Source organism: Eriocheir sinensis, chromosome 51 (genome assembly GCF_024679095.1).
Source record: "Eriocheir sinensis breed Jianghai 21 chromosome 51, ASM2467909v1, whole genome shotgun sequence".
In the NCBI taxonomy this organism is placed as follows: domain Eukaryota; kingdom Metazoa; phylum Arthropoda; class Malacostraca; order Decapoda; family Varunidae; genus Eriocheir; species Eriocheir sinensis.
Genome location: NC_066559.1, coordinates 820,854 through 835,853, shown reverse-complemented (window position 1 = coordinate 835,853; position 15,000 = coordinate 820,854). Strand labels below are relative to the sequence as shown.

Genomic DNA, 15,000 nt, shown 5'->3' with positions numbered 1-15,000 from the left:
GTTCTGAGAAAAGAGGCTAATTCACCTAACGGTCAAGCGGTGGTTCAGTGGTCAGGTGCGCAAAAATGGTGAACTCTGGGTCTTGATTAGTCTAGTGGCCGAAACTTAACTTTTTGCTGTCTGTCAACCCTATCTTCGGCAAGGTCGGTCATGGGGCAACGGGCGACAACATAGCTAAACAACGAGAACTAATCTGCGTTACCATGAAAGAAACACGTCCGCACAACCAACAGACTAAAGCTGACCACCGGTGTCCTTAAAGTATATCAGTCCATTGGCCTTCACGTTAAAAAAAAAAATGCATGAGCAGAGTTTGGCAGTTAGTGATGCTATGAATTTGCTGGCTCCCTGTTATATTTTGTCAAGTAAATTTTGTCGTGTAATTTCCCCAGGGTCGGATCATGGGCTTGGGTCGCAATTCTCCGGAAGCACCTCCCCGAATAAGCTTTGAGCTCCGGTGACGGATTTCTGGGTACTGCTGGAACCTCACATCACACACACAACCGGGACTGACACCTGGTACCCATTGACTGTTGTGTAGACAGGCGGCCAAGATTAAAGGGGACTGCTCACACCACACAGTCCGGGAATCGAACGCGGAGACCGGAACCTTTCGTTTGAGAGGCGAGCGTGCTAACCACTTAAAATTTAGAGTGTGTGTGTGTGTGTGTGTGTGTGTGTGTGTGTGTGTGTGTGTGATAAGAGATAAAAACATAGATAAAAGTTTTTGTCTGATGTAAGTAACACCAGTGTATTTGTTTAATTACATTTCAATACATATGGTTGTTCGAGTAGAAATGTCTTATTAGTATTGTTGTTTTCTTGTTGTCTGTTACTGACGTTCCTTATTAGTATCGTTGTTTTCTTGTTGCTTGTTGCTGAGGAGTAGAATTGTTATTGGAGTGTCGTTCTCATCACTTTAAAATAAATCTAAGGTAGTATGATTTTCCCCTATTTAATCCCCAGACCGAGTTTTCTTAACAGCTCAAGCTTGGACCATGTCACCAAGGATATAACATGTATATCAATGCAGACACTCAACAATCTTCGGGAGGCAGTGGGTCTTATAGGATGCATGGTTCACGTGAAGAAGTTGTAATTAAGAAAAATACTTCCATGAGCAGAAAGCTTCCAGGAGAGACCCCTCTGTGTGTGCCCAGCGCATCACAGAGGTGATTGTCTCTGGAATGGAGGCATACATTCCACGTACTTTCTCTACTCATCATGCCTTGGTTTAATCACGCTTGTTCTCGTGCTGTCAGCAGCAGTCCGCACTGACATACCTAAGTATATCCCACACCATGTAGATTACCGATAGTGCCTAAGCATAAGGCTAATCATCTGCCACCTTCTTACGGCACACTCTGACAGATGGTGTCCAAAGTGTGGCAAAGCATAATGTTGGGATGGAGGCACTGGTTGGCTGAAGACACAAACTATCCTATTTAACCTCCCAGACTTCACTCAGTTGATTTTCAGCAGACTCTTAGAGGAAGGTGTGAATGTCTGACTCAGTTTCAGTAGACGATCTGCATTGATATGAATCATAGATATGAGAGAGAGAGAGAGAGAGAGAGAGAGAGAGAGAGAGAGAGAGAGAGAGAGAGAGAGAGAGAGAGAGAGAGAGAGAGTGTTCACCATTACTTACCTCAACATAAAGGGGTACCCATGACCTGCTTCCTCACAGACGCTTACCTGAGGAAGAAGGACAAGTTTGCATAAAGAAAGAGAATGTGCACAAGTATGACCATCAATGAAATTATAATTAAAATGCATTATATTCGGCGGCAGTGCCAGTTCTCAATAGTGTTAGTTATTTCGCTCTTCTTACCAGCGCCTCCACTGACTTCCTCGAGCGAGACAATATGCGTCATATGAAAGAAATAAGATAAATGCATAATTAAAGAAGAGCTTCAAGATTTTATAACAGTCTTACATTTCAATGCTACATCAAGCTGTTATTGCATCAATATTGAAAAAAACATTAATCCATATAAAGAAAAGTCCCTCAATACAAGAGTGTAATCAGATCACCGACACAATGCGATGTACATGAGCAGCGGAATAATCTCTAAGTAAGTGCTTTATTAATTAAGAGCTCACCGCGTCCTTTACAGAAAATCACTCGTCAGAGGAACCGCCAGTGGCAAGAGCGCTGTCAAGTAACTTGAAGACGACCCCATTCAATCAACTACTGTACACAGTGTTTAGCAAAAAGAAAGTACAACTTCAGCAACGGGGACCAAACACAAGCACCAGTAATTAGGGCAGCAAGCACTACAAAAACAACTACAGCAACAACAACAAAAACAGCCGCAAAAACAGTATACACAGAAGCAAAACAACACTGATGACCATAAATGCAACGACAATGGAACAATAAACAACAAGAGGTGCCACTCAACTCGATCAAATAATACTTTAAAATAAAGCACATAATATATAAGACATTTAGAGAATTTTAGTCAAATAAAAAAATATCGTTTTTCTGCGAAATATGGAACCAGGTAACGAGTGTTTATTTTTACATAAACGAATGAAAAACTAAAAGTTAGCGTATTGAAAAATTCAATAAATATGTAAGGAAGTGTTTTAGCTCGTCCTAATGTCCCTCAGCGAGCCTGAATTTTATATAAATAGCTCAGCCCGAGGGAGTCTAACGATGGCGGCGATGCGCGCTTTATGACTCCCACCTGGCTACTACAAAGAAAGCCAATCCAGTCATATTAGAGATCAGTGGGGCGCACAACAGGTGTGTCGCCTCGCCCACCCAATGACGCCAAACCCAGGGGGGGGGTTCTCTGGGGGGTCGTTATCATATCTCCTACACCTTTAAAAAAAACTGGAGTGCTGCCACATTTCCTGCACACAGTCCGTCATATTTCTTACACAAAAACATGTATCCAGCACACTTCCTACACAAACACTGAATACCCAGCGCATCTCCTATAGAAAACGGTGCCTCAGGCGTAACTCCTACAGTTACACTGTCATATCTCCTACAAGTCTGAGATCCCGTGGAATGTACAAAAGTCAAGTGCAAATGCAAATGTTTTTGCAGGGAAGACACAGTTGTATTATGCAAGAAAGTACAAAACGCTGGAGAATATCAATGCGTGATTTTTTCCTGCTTAATACCATAAGTATATCAAACTAAATTGTTAAACAAGTTAAAATTGTGTTTCGTGGGCACATTTACTCCATAGGAACTTACCAGATGAATACCTCGAGCCTGTCAAGAATGACAGTACGAAAATTGGGAGTGTGTCGGCAGGGCAGAGGAACCACTAGCCTGGCCAGGAGGACCGCAGTGGAGCACAAGGCCCAAAATGCCATCTCTCAAAGTTGTTGTCGTCCTTCTTTATCCTCCTATGCCCCATGAATTGAGAGAAAAGTAGTGCTGGGTCGAGCCTTAACTTGGCTCGACTCGACTCGTGTCTGATCGTGAACCCGACTTTTCTCCCTATGAAGAGTGTCTGACTGGATCCTGCACGAATTGTGACTCGCTGCCTTTCTCGTTATATGTAATCTGACTGGAGCCATGTAGGAAATGTGACATAATAGATTTTTGTGCGTGGGAAATGTGCTGTACCTCTGTAGGATATGTCACCACTCGAAAAAATGCTGAAGTTGTAGGAGCTGTGACGTGTAGGAAATGTGTCATAGAAAATGTGGCGCCTCCCCCCCCCCCCCACCCCCTCTGGATAAGTCTCCATCCAGGCCCCTTCCCATCCCAAGTACTTGACGGCAGGATCTTTCAACTTGCTCAATTCACGAACTCTGTGGGCGTCTCCTTCACCTCCTCCGCTCGGGGCTGTCACTTATAAAATTAACTCGGTGAGCAGGGTCGGCTGCCACATGCTCATATATTTGGGGTTGGGTTTCACAGACTATTCAGGTTATAGGTCATGAAACAGTTTCACGGAATAATTGGTGGCTTGGCATATATATATATATATATATATATATATATATATATATATATAGAGAGAGAGAGAGAGAGAGAGAGAGAGAGAGAGAGAGAGAGAGAGAGAGTAATTATAGCAATATCCCATGATACTGCGTATGCACTATTCCAAACAACATCAATCCGCCTCTTAATATCACAATTCAGTGTCCATGTCTCAAAGCCATAGAGCAAGACGGGGAGCACAGGAGACTTGAAGATCCGGATCTTTATCCTTGGGCTCATGGCTTCTGCTTAGTCTGTGAGCGCCACCTCCAGCCGTACGGGCACGTGGCGCGCCTCCCGGAAGTCATCCTGCTCACAGGGTGGTTTCTGTACGAGACAACCCTGAGTGGAGAACAGGGGGACGCCCTAGTAACTCGTGGCTGGGGCAAGTCGGTCGATCCTGCCGGGAGGGACTTGGGATGGACAGGACAGCTTGCTCGGGAGAACCGCCGGGAGTGTGGGCGACGAGTGAGAGAAGTCACGTGCCCACGGGCGTATGCTCCCCATTAGTTACTTGGTAGAAAGATAAAGTCCACTGATTCTACATGTAAATACTATTTAGTTATTGTTCAGCTCATCCATATGCTACCCAACTTCCAAATGCAGGAGTTAACCATTATATATTCTCTCACTCTTTCATAAATTTCAGAAGTCATCCTTCATTTTTCCGACGACTTAAGGGGGTATGTATCACACTGGGCTATTTTTCCTCCAACCTCCGATTAATCGGCGGTGCCGCCCACCTCCTGCACTTTTTCCGCCAACTGTTGGAGCAGATTTACAGCCCGCAGCTTTCGGGAAGGAACCGATTTGCTGGAGGAAAATTCGAAGTCTATGTAAAATGTTGAGAAAACAAAATAGTTTGCCATAGTGATTTTATTTCTTGCATAACTTGCAATAGAATAAGAATTATGAATAAGAATAAAAAGAAACCAAAACAAAACTTTATAATAGAACAACATAAGTTGACAGCTGACCTCTTAACAATAAACAACCCCAAACTGTTCTCTCCTTGCTAACCACTGCCGCCTCCACGCACGCCTCTTTTTCTTCTCGAATAGAAGCCCGTCGTCCTGAAGAGGTCGGCCATTGTGGCTGGAGCTGGAGATAAACGTAAACAAACATGTGTGCCAGGAGGTGTCGGCGGTACCGGCTGATATCGGAGGTTGGAGGTAGGATGTCGGAGGAAAAATAGACCAGTGGGATACCCGCTTTAAACGGTTTCAAGATAGTAATTGTGAAGATGTCTTGAGTCTCTCGCTTTATCATCTCTCAATGTTTTTTTCAGAAGGCGCTATTTGTAGGCTTTTCTTTTTTTAGCTTAACCCTGTCTCAATTCTTAGCTGTCAGAAAATTAAGAAAATACTATTGCTACAACTACTACTCCTACTACTATTACTGCTACTACTACGACGACGACTACTAACTACTATAACTATTACTACTACTGCCATCGCCACCAATACTAATACTAATATACAAATGTATGGAGTACATATACGTAGTAACTTTAGTACTCTCTCTCTCTCTCTCTCTCTCTCTCTCTCTCTCTCTCTCTCTCTCTCTCTCTCTCTCTCAAAGACGATGTTATCATCTCAAATTTGATGTGAAGCTGGAAGATGGAATTGCCTCATCTGTGTGTGTGTGTGTGTGTGTGTGTGTGTGTGTGTGTGTGTGTGAGAGAGAGAGAGAGAGAGAGAGAGAGAGAGAGAGAGAGAGAGAGTGTGTGTGTGTGTGTGTGTGTGTGTGTGTGTGTGTGTGTGTGAGGGAATGTAGGTCACGGTCGCTCATGCCTATGTTGATGGATTCTGAACATGTGTCGTAGGGCACAATAGTACTCTAAATATAGTTGGCATTGATTCAGAAGTTCTTATCATATATTTTCTACTGTTTACATGTGCATCATCATCTGCTCCACAGTTAACATTTCTACATACTTGGCCCATAAACTAAAACTGCACTAGAACTATTGGAGCAACACAGTCACAAATACATCACAAACCACAACAGAGGAGTCCTTATCAGCAACGCAAATAATAACTGTTATCACAGGAATAACTGTGAATCATCAATATCTGATAGCGCGACTACATCAAAAGATTGAACGTATTTTCTCTAATGTACGATTGACAAAGCTCGCGCTTGTCTATAATATTATAGGATATACATCAAAGACGCAGGAACGGTTGGCGGTGGTAATGGTGAATGATGGAAACCTTACTGGGTTGATTATATAATTCAGTGACATCTCAAGTAATGGACGGCGGACTCTTTCGATTTTGTGGCGCCCTTGTCATTAAGCCGCGAATTTTGGAAAATCAACCGCTTTGGTGCGAATCGCCATAACTCCCTTATTTCTGGGGCTACAGAAACGTTTTTGGTATCAATCGACGGCAAAATGAAAGGGCTATATTTTTTTAAAAGAGGCCGGGCTCAAAAACCGAGTCGAAAGAGTAAAAAATCGAATATATTCGCAAAAAACGGCTCTGAAAAAGAAAAAAAACTATTTTTGAGTTCCCAATCTTGAAACCCACTCATGTTTTTAGCATTTCAAAATACTTAAGCCCTACCAATGTGCTTTCCAATATGATGCATAACATTTCCCTACTCCCAGTAGTTTCGTCGCTAGAGATCGAAACGTAAACCCTTTTGATAGCGATTTTGACGAACTCCAGACACTTTGCCGTTTTTGTCTAGTGTGGCATTGCTATTGCCTCTAGAAGGCTGTAATTTGGCATGTAACCCCTCTTGGCAATATAGTTTGACCAGCTCGAATGATTTGTTGATAGCTCGATTCCAAGTTTGTCGTCGAGCTAGGCCAGCGAGAGGCAGGGAGCCAGACACTTGTAGACAAATCCCAATTATTTTTGATCGACGAGCCGCTTCGAACAAGAAATAATGACACAAAACGTAAATGAAAACAAATAAACTCAAACTGCACAAAATAATTCAGCAACGTTGTAGTGCAAGAATGGAATAAACTCCCGCCTTCAGTGGTTTAGCGCAACACGATAGATTAATTTAAAAATAAACTCGATCTCAATATTTGGTAAGGCCGAAATGCTGTCTTGACGGTCATTTATTTAAGTTTTATATTAACCCGGTAGCAGCGACGGGCCAGATTTGTGCCATGATATAAACCCCCCAAAGTAGATGATACATAAACTGATCACAAATGCTTGGATATATATTATGAAATGGTTTGTGTGAGGGGTGATTTTTTTTCTCATTTTTCTCGCTTGGGGGAACCATTAAGAAACATGATCCCCGCTGCTACCGGGTTAAGGACAGATCACTTAGTCTGGGGCTGTGTGGTCTGAACACCTATGTAAATCTCTCTCTCTCTCTCTCTCTCTCTCTCTCTCTCTCTCTCTCTCTCTCTCTCTCTCTCTCTCTCTCTCTCTCTCTCTCTCTCTCTCTCTCTCTCTCTCTCTCTCTCTCTCTCTCTCTCTCTCTCTCTCTCTCCTCCTCCTCCTCTGAGATACAGTCGATAAGCAGTGTCGCGTCGGGCAAGGCTTGACACATTTACATATACAGAATTTTGTGGTCACGTTCCGCAACCTCATTAACTTTGCATAACATTCTTACACAGATTCCCGTCTGTGCAAACTATGCTGAAAATATATAACGAAATATAATGCTGAACTACTATTCATATGTAGTTAAGGAAAAAGCAACATGAACACCTAAAATACACCAAGAAGGAAAAAAGTTACCGCCCCCAGAGCTCAATTAAAAATAAATATATAAATAAAATTAATAAATATATTGCCAAACTTGATGAGGATTTGCTAAACGAAAAGTGGTTGAGCGCCTGTTCATCGAGGGCACTCTGTGAGGGGCTATATTATTATTCTCCCTTGATGCCCTTTCATGGATCTCATTAATAATAATAATAATAATAATAATAATAATAATAATAATAATAATAATAATAATAACAACAACAACAGTGTTAGGTTTTGTTGGTTATTTAGAGCTCTCACCAACTAGCACACACGTGGCAGGCTAACTATTTAGTCCAAGTCACGGCATGACATGCGAGACAGCAAGTCTCATCAGCATGACATTGTGGAATAAGGGTCGTAATGCTAAAGGATGAGTGTCATGATGCAGCTGTCGCACCCTGCAGCTCTCCCGTTCGGCGGCTAATATGGCCGACTAAAAACGATTGGGTTGAAAAAATGCCTGTGTGAATGTTTTCCCCGGAGGGTTTGAACTGGAGATCGAAGGGACTCTTTTAGACTCGAGAGTGTAACTTTCATTGCTCGCAGTCACTGGGAGGCGAAGCACTTGGGACTTCAGGTCTCCTGGGCCAAGACCAAGGTACAGGTGTTTGAAGGCTTGTTAGATGAAACAGTACAGTCTGTTCATGCGTGTGGCGAGGAGATTGAGATCTTGGAAAATTTCACATACCTTGGTAGCGTAGTTCAGAACAACGATGAGTCTCGCCAGGAAGTCTTACGGCGGGTTGGCTTGGTCCACGGTGTTATGAACTCGCTCAGCACGAGTATATATATGGCGTTGTCAGTACCTGCGTAGAAGGACAAAAATCTGGATCTTCAAGTCCCTTGTGCTCCCTGTCTTACTCTATGGTTGTGAGACATAGACACTAAATAGGGACTTGGAGAGGCGGACTGATGCCTTTGGTAATAAGTGTCTACGCAGTACGCAGAATCATGGGATATCGCTGGAATGACTGTGTAAGACAGGCGACTACTCCGTGAGGCTGATTCAATGCCTGTTACCAAGGGAACGCCCACGTAACTCACGACTGGGGCAAGTCGACCAATCCTTGAAGAGGAAGGGGACCTGTATGGAGGCTTGCCGGGTTGACGGTTTGGGGTGGAGTCCCAGGGTAAGTGAAGCAACGCACCTCCTGGCGTATGCTCCCATTTAGTTAGTCCTGTTATCATTACGCCTTTCATCTCTTCTGCATCATCTTCCACACGTGACTCCATTGTTTTCAACACCTTGGTCACCTCCCTCTCTCCTTTTTTGTCCTGGTTCTCTTTCCTTTGTTGGTCTAAAATCTCTCCGTTTCATATCTTTCTAATGGATATTTTCTTTCCATCACTGGTGCTTTCCCTCTACTTTAGTGATGCCTTCCTTTGGTTTATTTTTTATCCTAATGCTATATTTATATTAATTTGTGGCTATTTCGTAACCTAGTGTCAGTTTTACTCCTTATTTGCCTTGGTCGAAACTTTGTCCTTGTACTGTCTTTACCTAGAATCTCAACTCGGTCACCTCTATCAATGTTCTCAGCCTTTACCTGCCTAGTAAAAGCCCGGAGGCTTTTGTAGTTCCTGGGTTATCATTTCAACCACATTATCCACACCGGAGAGTCTTATTAGGTCAGTCTTATGAATCTGTCGCCATTGGAAAATCCCTGAAGATTCCTTCCCGGAAAAGTGATCAAACTGCCATATCCGCCTTTGGCCGTGTGAGTATATACATACATATATGCTTATAAATATACATACATACATATACATAAGAACATAAGAACGTAGGAGTCTGCAAGAGGCCGATAGGCCTGTCCGAGGCAGCTCCTTTGAACCTAAGCTCCCGTGAATTTAACCCCACCTAATATCGCTGTCCATGAATTTATCTAATCTATTTTTGAATGTGACAATTGTATTGGCACTCACCACGTGACTGCTAAGCCTATTCCACTCATTCACCACTCTGTTAGTAAACCAATTTTTGCCTATGTCCCTGTTGAATCTGAATTTATCCAGTTTAAACCCATTACTTCGTGTCCTACCCGGTTCTCTTACCAACAAAACCTTATGAATATCCCCCTTATTAAAGCCCTTCATCCATTAATAAACCTCGATCTTGTCTACACGCACCCTTCGCCTTATAAATATGCTTATAAATGCTTATAAATATATATACATACATACATACATACAAACTTACATACGTATGTACATACATTCGCATAAACATGAGTACTTAAATATTTGTGTGTATGTGTGGGCGGATACGATGGTAAAGGAAAATGTTACAGGGAAGAGAAATGAATGTAAAGAATTGGATAGATTGGAGAAACAAAAAAATGGTAAAGCAAACTGTTACAGGGAAAGAGAAATGAACGTAAAGAATAGGATAGATGGGAGAAACAAAAAAATGGTAAAGCAAACTGTTACAGGGGAAGAGAAATGAACGTAAAGAATTGGATTGATGGAATGGTAAAGCAAACTGTTACAGGGGAAAAGAAATGAATGTAAAGAATTGGATAGATGGGAGAAACAAAAAAAAAAAAAAATGGTAAAGCAAACTGTTACAGGGGAAGAGAAATGAACGTAAAGAATTGGATAGATTGGAGAAACAAAAAAAAAGTAAAGCAGGCTACAGGAGAAGTGTAAGTAGAGTGGGTTGGTAGAAGATAAGGAGAGGGAGGAGGAGGCGGACTGGCGTGATGTTCAACTGAGTCTGGAGTGTGTCAAAGTTTTTAATAGGTGGAGGGAGCAGGGAGGGAGTTGCTGCTCCTGCTCTGAGTCCAAGGAGCTTAAAAGGTGGTGAAGGCATTTCCTAACACGCACACACACACACACACACACACACACGTATATCCTTACTTGAGATGCATGTGGAGTAAGATGTGAAGGAGAACAGACTAGCCAGGGGTAGGGTTTCTGAGCGTCATAATGTTATCATGGCTGAGTTATGTAGAAAGAAGAGAGAAAGAAGGGGATGGAAGGAAATGGAAGAGAGAAGGAAGGAAATGGAAGAGAGAAGGAAGGAGATGGAAGGAAATGGAAGAGATAAGGAAGGAGATGGAAGGAAATGGAAGAGATAAAGAAGATGGAAGGAAATGGAAGAGAGAAAGAAGGAGATGGGCCTTGACGTCAGTGAATTGGAGATAGAGAAAAGCAGGATATTAGAATACAGGGCGGAGGGAAGAACAGTCATGAGGTAGAGATCTAAGTCTATATATACCAAGATGACGTCACTTGGAGGAGAAAAAAAAAAAAAAAAAAAAAACCGCCAGTTCAGGGGTGACTAAAGTTGGGGCCGTATGTGCACTCTGGATGTACATTCTCGCCTTCTTTCACAGCGCGTTCAGGCAAGTCACTGACGAAAAAATATGTCTTTTTATTGTGCTATTGCGTGACTGTAATTCCATTGCCTACAAACGGCGGTGTGGGGTGTGAGGGAGGGCATGATGAAGTGATTGATTTAAATTAGTCCGCCTTTCCTCGTTTTCTCTAAATCCCTGTTTCTACATTCTTTAGTTTGGCTCCAAGCAATGTCACGCATAAACCACACCTCGGCTGTGTCTCCTCCCACAAACCTGCGTATGACTTGACTTGGTGTATATAGACTTAGAGGTAGAGATGACAGCAAGCGGGTGGGGGAGGGGGGGGTAAGGGGGGAGTAGCAGATTCACCTGTGCCGTGGCAGGAAACGTGATCCCCACCAGCTACCTCGCTCCCTCACCTCCTTCCTCCTACCTCCGGCCTCTTCTCCTTGGTCGTGAAAACTAGTCCATCAAGGTTCACCCTCAGAGACCCACGCCACTTTCACCCAAACCCACGCACCCACGCCCTCCCTCCCGCCAGCGCTCACTACATCTGCATGAGGGGCTTTTTAATTTAAACCCTTACTTCACTACTTTATAATGTTCACCCCTTCACAGTACGAGAAGGAAATGGAGGAGAGAAAGAAGGAAATGGAAGAAAGAAGGAGATGGAAGAGAGAAGGAAGGAGATGGAAGATGGAAGAGAGAAGGAAGGAGATGGAAGAGAGAAGGAACACACACACACACACACACACACACACACACACACACACACACACACACACGCCATCACGACAACCAAAATCTCCAATACCACTACTTCTACAATGACACCAAAAATAAAAAAAATAAAAACATCAGTAACAACATCAACAGTTGCTACTGCCACAGCAACAACAAAAACTCCTCCTCTTCCTCCTCCTCTTGTACTACTACTACTACTACTACTACTACTACTACTACTACTACTACTATTACTAATAATAATAATAATAATAATAATAATAATAATAATAATAATAATAATAATAATAATAATAATAATAATAATAATAATAATAATAATAATAATAATAATAATAATAATAATAATAATAATAATAATAATAGGGGAAGGTGGGGCAAAATGTCACTAGTGGGTAATATGGAACATCCCGTTTTCTGTGTGTTTAGCTTCTGCCAGCTATTGATAAGGATATGGACCTATTCCTCGGCTCATTAGTCAGCTGTAACATCGGGGCAAGTTTGGACGCCGTCGTTTGTTTGTGTGTGAAAAATCCCGGTTGAAACCAAACACCCTGAGGGACGGGCTTAAATAGAAAGTCTTGTGCAGCGAGGCCACGGAAAGGGTGGAGGTATGTACTCTGCAGGCTGAGAAGAGCAGTTAGCACAAGAGCAGCAATAAAAGATGTGTTTTTTTTTTTTGTTTACGGCAGAGGAGTCAGTTAAAGGGCATAAAAAAAGGTAACAAATGTAAAAAAAAAAAATAAATAAATAAAAAAAAGCCCGCTACTCACTGCTCCTAAAAAGAGTTAGAAGAGTGGCCGAAAGATAGGTCAATTTCGGGAGGAGAGGTGTCCAGATACCCTCCTCTTGAAAGAGTTCAAGTCGTAGGCAGGTGGAAATACAGATGAAGGAAGATTGTTCCAGAGTTTACCAGCGTGAGGGATGAAAGAGTGAAGATGTTGGTTAACTCTTGCGTAAAGGATTTGGACAGTAAAGGGATGAGCTTGAGTGACATAAAATGAGAAGCAATATCGCAGTGGAATTTTGTACGGTAGACAGTCAGGAAAAGCAACGATGTGTGTGTGTGTGTGTGTGTGTGTGTGTGTGTGTGTGTGTGTGAGAGAGAGAGAGAGAGAGAGAGAGAGAGAGAGAGAGAGAGAGAGAGAGAGAGAGAGAGAGAGAGATTATCATTCCTGGCACGAGCACTAACACATTAGCATTCTGCTGTTGTGGCTATTACGTATTTGAACAATGTCGAAGGGAGCGACAGGGATGAAGGACAAAATGGAGCATGAGAGGGAGAGAGCAGAATAAATTTGAAATCTTGAGAAAAATGTGTCAGGGTAACCATCACAGTGAGAGACCGACCGACCGGTAGTTCTCCCCACAAGGGTTGTACACAAGAGGCAAAGGTCGGCCTGCTCAGGATCCATACGAGAGACGGGTCGACCGACGCGCAGCTTAGGTCAGGATTAACGTGACGTCAGCAGCGCCTCACACACTGGCCAGGCTCTTCAGACTTCAGTCCAGGGTGTCTGTTCTTCCTATGTATTCCTATGTACTTGAACGAAGTCGCTGAGTTAGGGCTGACCGAAGATCTGAGCAGCATGTGGGTAATCTTCCGCCACTCGGCGATGGTTTAAAAAATCATCGTGTTTCAATGGGACTCGAACCTAGGTCCATGGGCTCATCACGCCCGCACGCTGACCACTCGGCCACCGCCTCCCATGTTTAATTGATTCTGTCGAAATAAAATCGAGAAAACAGCGAGCTGGGATGACGTGTAATGTACTTTTTTTTTTTTTTACGTCGTGGCCTATTGCGCCGGTAGGCTTCTTCCCGGTGGATCCTGATGGTCGGCCCACCCCGTTATGGCGCAGGCGAGTGTTTATAGTGGCGCCATCTTGCACTGGCTCATGCTGCCCTCCCGGAGCTCATCTTTAATCCTAGAAACTAAAGTCCGGGTTGATAGGTGGTCATCTGCAGCATGTGGGTAGTTTTAAGCCACTCGGCGGCGGCTGAAAAATCCCAGCTTGGTGGCACCGGGCGGGGATTGAACTCGCGTCGTCCTGACAGCGGAGCCGTCACGTTATCCATTCAGCCACCGCCAGTCGACTCTGTAGCATCGAAGCCCGTACGAACGATGTAATTAAAAACGAAAAAAGCGTAATTATGGGAAGCCACGCTGCTATTCATAGTCTAGTTAACATCGCATCCGGTGCCAAAGGGCCTTGAAACGGATTTCCTCTTCCCATGTTTCGTTGCCTAACTCTTTCCTTGTTGCGCCACTTTTCCTCTACACCTGTTTCTCAACCCGTCCCATGCCATGACCTCAACCCACACAGCCCCACTAATTATATAAACAACCAATCTTCTACCTTTTGCAATTTCTCTCTCTCTCTCTCTCTCTCTCTCTCTCTCTCTCTCTCTCTCTCTCTCTCTCATATCAAGTAGTACATAAGTTTACCCAACTCATAAATACGTAAATAATAGATGCACTGTTATAGATAGATAAACAGACAGCTAAACAGAGATTCAGATAAATAGATAGACAGACAGATAAACAGACAGAGATAGATGGGTAGATAAATATAGATAAATAGATAAATGCGTATAGATAGTGATACATATATATATATATATATATATATATATATATATATATATATATATATATATATATATATATATATACATATATATATAGTGATAAATAGACAAATTGACAGAGGCAAAGTAGGAGAGACTTACAAAGATTTACATAGATGATCAGACCACACCGTTCAGTCGATCATGAACAATTTTAATTTGTCCACATTCGCGAAGTCATGAAGTATTTGGAAGATTTCAATCAGTTTCCCCCGGAGGCGACGTATCTAAAGAGAAAGCATGCTAAGAAATAAGAGTCTTTCCCTTAACACTTCTCGTGCAAGAGAGAGGTCATACTTGTCCTACGATGAAAGCTTTCTAATTAGGCAATGCCCTTCACATCTTGGAGAAACCAAAGCTGCACAATGCATTTTAAGTAAGGTCTGACTTGACTATTGTATATTCGAGGTAATACATCTATATTCTTGGCTGAAACGTTATACTATTGAAGCCAAACATTCTGTTCTTTAACCGCTATCTCAAAGCATTGCTGGAAAATTTTGAGATCTGAGGCAATTTTTTCTCCAACATCCGTCACTGAGCCCTGAGGAACTGAGAGAACTAGCGACAGATGAGCGCTCAGAGGCAGGCAGCTCTATTAATTTACACCCTTTGATGTCTGGTTCAGCCTGTATGCAAT

The 15,000-nt window shown here is 42.7% G+C and overlaps 1 protein-coding gene across 5 annotated transcripts in view; it reads right to left on the bottom strand.

The window, feature by feature from the left end:
• Positions 1–15,000, bottom strand: part of LOC126982467 (mucin-17-like) — a 170,313-nt gene that overhangs the window by 30,492 nt on the left and 124,821 nt on the right. For 2 of the 5 annotated variants that reach the window (XM_050834508.1, XM_050834515.1), the window contains one exon: positions 1,649–1,695. The exons of the other annotated variants lie outside the window; for them this stretch is intronic. In XM_050834508.1, coding sequence (XP_050690465.1) covers positions 1,682–1,695 — 14 coding nt within the window. In that variant the 3' untranslated portion in view covers positions 1,649–1,681. The remainder of the gene's footprint in view (positions 1–1,648; positions 1,696–15,000) is intronic. 5 annotated transcript variants of the gene reach the window in all.